This window comes from Scyliorhinus canicula, chromosome 1, assembly GCF_902713615.1.
Source record: "Scyliorhinus canicula chromosome 1, sScyCan1.1, whole genome shotgun sequence".
In the NCBI taxonomy this organism is placed as follows: Eukaryota; Metazoa; Chordata; class Chondrichthyes; order Carcharhiniformes; family Scyliorhinidae; genus Scyliorhinus; species Scyliorhinus canicula.
The window spans coordinates 147,155,679-147,165,782 of NC_052146.1; the positions used below are offsets into that span (position 1 = coordinate 147,155,679).

At 44.6% G+C, this 10,104-nt stretch overlaps 1 protein-coding gene across 2 annotated transcripts; it reads left to right on the forward strand.

The window, feature by feature from the left end:
• Positions 1–2,226: 2,226 nt before the first annotated feature.
• snip1 (Smad nuclear interacting protein) lies at positions 2,227–9,541 on the forward strand. 2 transcript variants are annotated; one of them, XR_005461142.1, is made up of 4 exons: positions 2,227–2,488; positions 3,261–3,868; positions 6,803–7,130; positions 8,709–9,541. XR_005461142.1 is itself a non-coding variant. In XM_038801187.1 (3 exons), the coding sequence occupies exons 1-3, from the start codon at positions 2,276–2,278 to the stop codon at positions 7,059–7,061; spliced, it is 1,080 nt and encodes a 359-aa protein (XP_038657115.1). In that variant the 5' UTR covers positions 2,227–2,275; the 3' UTR covers positions 7,062–9,541. The 2 variants fall into 2 exon arrangements, 1 of the variants encoding a protein (XP_038657115.1); XM_038801187.1 differs by having other exon boundaries at positions 6,803–9,541.
• Positions 9,542–10,104: the final 563 nt, after the last annotated feature.

Sequence of the window (10,104 nt, forward strand, 5' to 3'; positions counted from 1 at the left end):
ACAATAAATCAAATCAAATAAAAACTAGCAAGTCATGCTACTGTTGTATAGAACATTGGTTAGGCACACTTGGAATATTGCGCACAATTCTGGTCGCCACACTACCAGAAGGATGTGGAGGCTTTGGAGAGGGTGCAGAGGAGGTTTACCAGGATGTTTCCTGGTCTGGAGGTGTTAGCTATGTGGAGAGGCTGATTAGACTCGGACTGTTTTCATTCAAAAGATGGAGGTTGAGGGGTGACCTGATAGAGGTCTACAAGATTAAGAGGGGCATGGATAGAATGGTTGGGCAGGCACTCTTTCCCAGGGTGGAGGGGTCAGTCACCAGGGGGGATAGGTTTAAGGTCTGTGGGGCAACGTTGAGAGGAGATGTGCGAGGCAGGTTTTGTGCGCAGAGGCTGGTGAGTGCCTGGAACAGGTTGCCAGGGGAGGTTATGGATACATTAATGGCGTTCAAAAGGCATTTTGACAAATACATGGATAGATGGGTGCAGAGGGAGACGGCACAAGAAGCGCTGAGAGTTTTGGCAAAAATTGGTACCATGACCGGTACAGGCTTGGAAGGCCAAGGGCCTGTTCCTGTGCTGTATTCTTCTTTGTTCTCTCCCCACAGGTACTGTCAGGCTTGCTGAGATTGTCCAGTATTTTCTGTTTTTGCTTGTGACTGAAAAACTAATTTGCATGGGACCGCCTCGGGGTGGGGGGGGGGGGGGGGGGGGGGGGGGGATTTCCAACAGAATGAGATCTCCAAACTACCTACCTAGGCTTTAGAGAGGGTGCAGAAGAGATTTACCAGGATGGTATGGAGGACATTAGCTATGATGAGAGGTTGAATAAACACGGTTTGTTCTCACTGGAACGGCAGAGATTGAGGGGCGATCTGATAGAGGTCTACAAAATTATGAGGGGCATAGACAGAATGGATAGTCAGAGACTTCTCCCCAGGGTAGAGGGGTCAATTACTGGAGGGCATAGGTTTAAGGTGTGAGGTGCAAGATTTAGAGTAGATGTAGGAGGCAAGTTTTTTTACACAGAGGGTAGTGGGTACCTGGAACTCGCTGCCGGAGGAGGTGGTGGAAGAAGGGACGATAGTGACATTTAAGGGGCATCTTGACAAAAACATGAATAGGATGGGAATAGAGGGATGTGGACCCCGGAAGTGTAGATGATTTTAGTTCAGATGAGCAGGATGGTTGGCGCAGACTTGGAGGGCCGAAGGGCCTGTTCCTGTGCTGTACTTTTCTTTGTCTTTGTACTACCACCTCCTCCAGATAGCGGCATGGAATTCGAGATAGCACTGAGCCTTTGCTGTATTTCCGCCATCCTGGGAACTCGAAAGGTGCCATTTTGGAACACGCAGTCACCAAAAGCTCTTTGCTTTGATGGGGAGGAGGGAAGTGGGTGATGATGGGGAAGAGCGGAGGAGGGATGAGTAAGGGAGGGGGTGATGGGGAGGAGTGAACATAAAACATAGAAAATACAACACAGAACAGGCCCTTCGGCCCACGATGTTGTGCCGAACTTTTGTCCTAGATTAAGAACAAATCAATCAACACCCCATTATTCTACCGTAATCCATGCACCTATCCAATAGCCGCTTCAAGGTCCCTAATGTTTCAGACTCAACTAGTTCCACAGGCAGTGCATTCCATGCATCCATTACTCTCTGGGTAAAGAACCTACCTCTGGCATTCCCCCTATATCTTCCACCATTCACCTTAAATTTATGTCCCCTTGTAATGGTTTGTTCCACCTGAGGAAAAAGTATCTGTCTACTCTATCTATTTCCCTGATCATCTTATAAACCTCTATTAAGTCGCCCCCTCATCCTTCTCCGTTCTAATGAGAAAAGGCCGAGCACCCTCAACCTTTCCTTGGAATTGGGTGATGGTGGGGAAGCGCGGAGGAGGGGTGAGTAAGGGAGGGGTGGTGGGGTTGATGAGGATGGGGGTGGTGATGGGGAGGGGGGTGATGAGGAGACGGGGGGGTGATGAGGAGGGGGGTGATAAGGAGAGGGGGTGATGGGAGGGTGATGAGGAGAGGGGGTGGTGATGGGGAGGGGGTGATGAGGAGAGGGGGTGGTGATGGGGAGATGTGAGTAGGGGAGGGAGGAGGTGGTGATGGGGGTGGTCATTGTTGCTCTTAGTTGTTTGTGGAGCAGATCTGACCTCTGATCCTTTGCTGCCCCCGGAAGTGTTCTCTCCCCCCCCCCCCCCCCCCCTACAATCTGTGCTGTTCCGGGTCAGCATCTGGGCCGCTCTCAGCCGCCGGGAAGATGGAGGCTCCGGGCCGCCGCAGGGCCTCGCACAGCCCAGAGGCCGAGCGCCACCGGCCCAGGATCAAGAGGGAGGGCGCGGCCTCGGCCTCCAAGCAGCGGCCCTCGAGTTCGGGCTCCTCCGGGGGCAGCGTGTCTCCACCCGGCCACTGGCAGAGCAGCTCCCCGGGCCGCAGGAAGCAGCATTCGCGGCCCGAGGGCAAGTGGAAGCGGGTGGGTTAACCGAGAAAAAAAATCGCAGGACGCTATAAATCAGTGTTTAAAAATATAATACTAATGATTATTGAACAGCCTTCATCCCAGAGCAAGGAGCAGCCACTGTCCCCAATCACAGCAGCTCCAGAATCGAGGCCCATTAACAGCCATGAAGGGGGCTGAAACCCTGACACCAGTGTCATTTAATGAAGAAAAGGGAGTGAAAATTAAATCCCTGTTAGTCAGGATTTAACACCGAGAAGCGAGGGGTGGGGTCTGGTGCCAAGAGGTGAAGGATTGCAAAGAGTCTTGCTCAAGGCAATGAGAAGCCACACCTCGCAGCAGCAGGGATCAGGGATGATTGGCAAAAAAAAAGTCAGAGGCCAGAAGGAAATTCACTCGACCAGGTTCGAAATGAGATTAAATAAATTGGTAGAAGTGGGGGGGGAAGAGAAATGAGGCTCTGTGGTCAAAAATTGGGACTAGTTGGACAAACAGAGTTCACACGGGCACAGTGTTCTTCTGTAAAAGGTTATCTTTTAATCCCATCCTGAAATATTGAACGATCAGCGCAGACATGTGTTTCCTTCTGTTCTGGAGCCAAGACATTTATCACAATGGCTAAACTTAATTTTATATATCGTGATATTCCAGTTCGTAAATAAGTGGGTTTGCTGATGAAACATGATCTCCCAACGGTTGTGGAACGAGGTTTTTTTTATACCCGTGGTCTCTTAATTCCTAGCTGTTGCTTGGCTAGCAAAGTTAGATTTTTCTCATTATGTTTCAGGAACGGCATGACAATCCGCGACGGGACCATGCTGAGAGACGTCATCGAGATCGCTCTGAGGGAAACGAACACCGGCGCAAGAAGAACAGCGACCGAGAGCGACACAGAGAGTGTGCAGACCGGGGGCGAACCCACAGCAAAAGGAACGGTGGGTCTCACGCGGAAGCTAGCATGAGTGGCCGAGACAGGGAGACTCAACTGCTCAGCACCCAGCAGACTGAGAGAGAGTATTATAATGAGAGAAGGCGTCAGAACCGCAATCAGTGCCACGAGTTCAGTGATGCGAATCCTGAGTCTGAGTTGATTGACAGTCAGGCCAACAGCGGTAATGGGGCCCAGGTGAAAGAGGAGCCAAATTTTGAGTTATCTGGTGCCCTTGTGGAAGATACAAACACCTTTCGTGGGGTGGTGATAAAATACAATGAACCGCCTGAGTCTCGGATACCAAGGAAACGATGGCGTCTTTATCCATTCAAGAATGACGAGCCTCTTCCAGTCATGCATATTCATCGTCAGAGTGCCTATCTCTTGGGTCGGCAGCGGAGGGTAGTGGATATCCCAATTGACCATCCTTCCTGCTCCAAGCAACATGCAGTACTGCAGTACAGGTTGGTGATTTGGAAAGATGTTATTTTAATCTTCTTGTAATTTCTTTTTGATGTACACCCCAAAACTATTAAAGGAGCTGAATTAGAATTAGAACAGTACAGCACAGAAAACTTGAGAAGCTTATTCTTCAAGTTCTTTGCATTACTTTTAAGTACATGGTTTATAATGGATTGGCATGAATTGATAGCTACTGATGCTGTTGTACCATCATTTGAAAATTATGCCCAGTATTGATGAACATGAAAGTAACTCAGTAAATGGGTTCCACCGACAGCCAACTGTGACAAAACCAGGAAGTGTGAAACCAACTTTATTAAACAATCATCCTCTACTTGAGTACTGCTGGAAAAAGAGACATGCTGTTGAAACTTTTTGCATTGCACTCATCAGGACAGATCACAAAGTTACCAAGTAAAGGGAACAACAATTTACACTGCATGAAAAGAGAGTTGATTGGTTGACAAGTGGACTCTGATTTCGCTCTCTTCTCGCACAGTATAAATTGTGGTTCCCTTTATTGTTGGTAACCTTGCAATCTGTCCTAATGAGTGAAAGATGAAAAGCTTCAACAGTATGCCTCTTTTTTCCAGCAACCCTACACCACTTTGGTTTTGCACTGGTCAGGTATAGCACATACTGATTCAAATCCAATTGGATTTCCTGGCTCTTCCTTTGCATTTCCTCTGCCCTTGCATTATTGGCCTCCTTTGGTTCACTAATCCCGTTTTCTCTCTGTCCCAATTTTTCTTAACAGGTAAATGCAGAGATTACAAAACAATTTTTCTTTTCCTCAAAGGACAGTAGTTAATGTGGCACAGAGCTCTTGGTTACAGTAATACCTTCCTGTCTGAACAATAACTCTAAAGGACTTGTCATTTCCTGGGACAGGGAGTTGAGATTTCTGGGGAACAGCGAACTATAATGGGTGGATATTCTGGAGTTCCACCACCACTGTTGGTAGAATTTAAATTCAATTAATACAAACCTGGAATTGAAAGTTAGCCTTGGTAATGGTGACCATGAAACTATCATTGATTGTTGTAAAAACCATCTGGTTCACTAATGATGAAGAAAATCTGCCATCCTTACCTGGTCAAACCTACATGTCACTCCAGACCCACACGACAATGTGGTTGACTCTTAACTGCCTTCTGAATTCATGGGTACTTTGGGAAGGGCAACAAATGCCCTTGCCAGCGATGCACACGTCCATAAAAAAATAAAGAAGTTAAAAAAGGAACTTGCATTTACAAAGTACTTTTCATGACCACAGGACATTGCAAAGTACTTCACAGTCAGTGGAGTAATTTTGAATTGTAGTCACTGTTATATTTTCAGAAATGTGGCCAACAATTTTTGGGCACAGCTTTAACAAATACATTTTTTGTTGGGGGTGGGGGGGGGCAAGATTTATGGAAAAGGTTGTCTTGGGGCATTAAGCAGGTGGGAAATATTTAGTAAGCGAGTAGATTTTTTCGACACCATGGAAAGTTTGGGGTTGGTGGGCCAAATGGCTTTCATTTCGTTCCACACTCCAGTACTCTCAATCTGTTTGTTTCAGCAGTGTGTTGCCATTCTCACAATTCCTTTTTAAACAGTGCCACTACTCTTTGGCTGTTTTTATTTATTTTTTAACAAACTTAAGAGTACCCAATTATTTTTTTTCCAATTAAGGGGCAATTTAGCATGGCCAATCCACCTACCTTGCACATCTTTGGGTTGTGGGGATGAGACCCACAGCTCCACACAGACAGTGACCCAGGGTCGAAAACTCAGTGCCGTAGACATTTTGGCTGCTTTTCGACAAATATATAGGTGGTTGTGACTAAAATGTGTCCGGGTATGTGTGTTGATCGCTGGGTTTTCTTTATAATGTGCTCGCACTTCCCTAGCCCCAATTAACGGATTGAGTGAGGCTAATGAGCAATTTTGCATTAAACATTTGAGTTGAGAAAGGCTTTCACCAAGTGAATTTTAGAAATACCCCAATGCTTCTGGTTCTTTTAATTCCTCATGACATTTTCTAAGTCATAGAGCCATTACAGTATGTGGGTGGGGGGTGGCTACCTAGCCCGTTGGGTGTGTGTTGGTTCTCTGTAGAATAATTCAATCGGTCCCATTTTATTTCCCCAAGTGCCATTAAATATTCACACAAAATTAATGTCCTCCTCAAAATGTGAAGCTTCATTTTTCCAGAAGATATTTTAGTCGGTGTTTGAGGCTGCTCCTCTGCTGCCGAAGTATATTTGCCCATTTGCACTTTTTATCTCATTCCACCACGTTTTGGGTTCTCGACCCACCTACGAAGACATTCGTTCTCTGGGAGTGTTGCAGTAAGCTTGCCTGCAAGTAGCTTCACAACAACATCCCACGGTTAGCTTATTCCAGGTTATTATTTTTCCACCCGTTCCCCATGACTCTGCCTCCTTCCTTGGGTGGACCAATGCTCTGCCTCCCTGTGAACGTTTTTTAAAATGTAGGAGTGTATTGTATCCATATCTGAAACCTAGGGAACCCCTATTCGTACTGTTAGGCAAGGGACCTTCAGGGGCTCATTGGGAATCATAAGTCTACCATTCAGTGATCAAGGGTGAAGCACCAGCCTGCGTGGGCTGGATTCTCTGCCCCGCTTTGCCACATTACAGGTTCACCCCCCTGGCGAATGGCGAAACGGAGCATTCCGGTCAATGGGGTTTCCCATTGTGGGGCAGCCCCATGCCGCCGGGCGGAGAATCCAGCCCCATGTCTTTGCCCCGTTCTTGTGAGGTAATTTTTCTTTACGGCTATTGACTTGTTCAACTTCGCTCTGTGGGTAAAACCTTGAGATAATTCTTCCTGTCTCAATGAGGCTGGAGCAGAAATGCAAGACCTTGTAACATTCAAGAGTGCAGATGGTGTATGGCCTAACGTGTTGCCCATTTTCTCCCCTTTAGACTTGTGGAGTTCACCCGGAGTGACGGTACATCAGGCAGGAGGGTGAGACCATATATCATCGACCTGGGTTCTGCCAATGGCACGTATCTTAACAATCAGCGCATTGAATCACAGCGATACTATGAACTCAGAGAAAAGGATCTGCTGAAATTTGGCTTCAGCAGCAGGGAGTATGTCATTCTACACGATTGTTCGGATACTGCTGAGGTGGATGCAAAAGAAGGGCAGCACGAGGAGGATGAGGGAGTTGAAAGTTAATATAAAACCCTCCCCAGTGTTCCTTTTGAAATTGGCGCTGCAGTTTTACTTTCTCTTTCAAACATGCAGGTAAATAATTATATTAGAATTGCGAGGACCAGGGGACAAGTTGACCAGTTTCTTATTTTTCTGTCCAGGCCTAGTCAATCGGTAGCACATCTCGACTCTCTTCCCAAATTGTCGGTGTTCCATTCGAAACCAATACGACAAATTCAAAGAACGAAATGTGGCCTGGCGAACAGGATTGAACAATATGATCCCTCTAGACCAAATGTTAAGCGTTCTGATGGTAATTGAATTCCAGGCTTCATAATCTGGCCTGTTCACCTCTAGTCTGATGTTCAGGAGGAGGCCTGCTCGAACCACAGAGTTTGCTCTAGTACATTTACCAGAGCAGCTACTAGACTGTAGCATTGTCAATGATGTCGGAGTATGTGATGCTTTTCAATAAATTTTTGATTTGTTTTTTGCCTCCAAGTTATTAGGTAAAGATAAACTTCATAAACAAAATGATTCCACTAGACTCTGGTCTGGGGATGTCACCAAACAGACAACAGTTGCTTCAACTTGTATCATTCCCTGGTTGGTTTTACAGGGTTTGAGATATTGTATTGCTGGTTGAAGTCTTGAATTACTTTCTTCTCCTGAAGCAGTTTGTGGACACCTTGTGTACTTTTCCGAATTCATTTTGTGCACGAGTTCTAGCAGCAGACCCTTCAGAGTCCCTCTTTTATCTGCACGTTGGATTAAGGAAATGGTAAAAGTGGCCAAGGATTTATTGTTTTGGACTGAAAGTATTTTGTGGTGAATCCTTTTCTGAAAACAATATAGGATTTGTGCCCCCCCTGGAGGAATTGCTGTCTGAGCTTGATCTTTATTTCTTTTGGTTAAAGAAGGGAAGACAGTGATCTTCTTGTTTCCTGATAATGCACTGTACGCAATTACTTTTTTCCCCAGCCAGCCACAAATTGATGGTTTGTGTCGGCGTACACAACAGGAAGCAAGAGGAATGTCAATAAACTGTTCTATATTTAACCCTGATAGGTAGGTATTGATCCGTCAGATTTGATCTGGATCCAGTCACATATGCAGCTGTACCTGTCAGTGAAGGCAACACCCAAATGGCAGCGACTGTCGAAAACTCATTAGCTAGGAATATCCCAATCTAAAGTGGGAATCCTGACCTACATATTTTCCTGTACCCACATGATGGATGTGCTTGCCGCTGAAAGTAATTCCCCTCTTCCTCGAAGGAACCAGTTAAATTCCAGTGGTGTGACTGGTTCAAATCCAACTCATTATGATGGAAATGTTGATCAGATATAGGTTTGGCATTAATTAGTCACGATCCCTGCACTATCTGCCACTAAGCTGAAAAGTGTCAATTATATCCCCAGCAGTGGTTGGTTCTTTTTAACTGTCAGCACCAGCTGAAACTTATCTCTTAATGTTTGAGTCTGTTGTTGGATTCAAGCAAGAAATATTTGGAGCAATTGTATTCTGTAAAAAAAAAACATGCCTGTAATGCTATATTTCCGATTTCTACTGGTTTGAACATGGATATTCCATAATTTTGTTTAATTTCTTTAGTGGCTGCACAGAAAATCGTGGAGCTGAAACTTTAATCTTACACTTCTCTCTCCACAGATGCTGCCTGACATGCTGAATGTTTTCCAGGCTTTTCCGTTTTTTTTTAAAGTAACTTTTTATATCATTGATGGATTTTTTCAGTTAAGGTGTCTGAATGTCCCGGACAAACAGCTGCATCTAACTCCAAAACTGCTTGGAGTAAAGGTAGCAATTTAAAGAGGACAGGGAGGAGAACTGGTGTCAAGCAGCTTGCTTGATTTGTATGTCATGCTGACTTGCTACATTGACGGAGGCCTGGATCATTCAGCTCCACTGACTTTTAACTGTCAGCACGAGCTGAAACTTGGTGTTGAGCAGCCTGCATGTTAAGGGTGGCAAATGTAGTTGCACTTGTTAAATATGGCCTCCAAGGAGTTGGTCAGTTTTAAAACAGGAAAGCGGGTAAGAGATTTTTGTTTTTTTACAGCTTTAGTGTAATTGCGCACACCTAACATGTGCAGGCCTTGAAAAACAACCAGTCAGGAAAAAAAAAAACAAATCGGACTATTTCTTTTCTACTCACAAAATTGTTTTGCTAACTAAGTGAAGTGTTAATAAATTTTCATACCAAAGGGCTCAAGTTTACCCCTTCCCCAACGCAGTCATCCAGCAAAAACGTGAAGCCAGGTTGTTGCTGAGCAACAGGAGAGCGATAATGAACAGTGACACACGCCTACCTTTCAACACTTTTTGTTATTAAATGAAAACCTGTTTTAAAATACTGTGCAAAATTATATTTTGTTGTATACCGAAAACTGGTGTTCTTGTAGATTGTAATGTTGACTTTGTTACAATCGCCCTTATGTTTTTGGCAGTCTGTGTCATTTTTAGTAAAGTAGATTTCAACAATATTTTTCATGTGTTTGAGTGCCTTTGTCCCAACTATCAAATATGACATTATGTGCTTCTCTGAAAAAAGGCTCACTTCAAAAACAAACTTAATCATCTGATTTCCTGTGGCATTGATAAGTCTGTGGCAGAAACACGGCAGCGATGCTTTAATTGATAATATGGAGCCAAGAATTACCTACCCTGTCCTTCAGGGTACTGATTGGGTCCTCATAATGAGGACGTGTCCAAAATAGGCACACTTAAAATGATTTGGAGGCTAATTGTTGGAAGTTTCTGTTGATTGGCAGCTATTTATGAAGCCCTCAATGAAAAATATTACTTTACCTGCTAACATGATTTTTAAAAGTGTTTTCCTTTGTATCTTTTACAAATAATTGTATTTCATAAAGTCCCAGTGATCATGCATTAAGACTAAATAATGTTGGACATTTATCTCTCATGTTGTGCACTTTCCATCACAGAGAGGGATGAATATTTTTACCTTCAAGACAAGAAAAAGATCTGACCAACAAGTACAACCAAAATAACAAAATATTTTAGTGTCTTTACGGATGGAATTCAT

Bases quoted from the DNA above. Each gene is read 5' to 3' on its own strand.
- snip1 (XM_038801187.1), top strand. From the start codon at position 2,276: ATGGAGGCTCCGGGCCGCCGCAGGGCCTCGCACAGCCCAGAGGCCGAG. The intron at 2,489-3,260 runs GTGGGTTAACCG...ATTATGTTTCAG, and splicing joins CCGAGGGCAAGTGGAAGCGG to GAACGGCATGACAATCCGCG. The intron at 3,869-6,802 runs GTTGGTGATTTG...TCTCCCCTTTAG, and splicing joins CATGCAGTACTGCAGTACAG to ACTTGTGGAGTTCACCCGGA.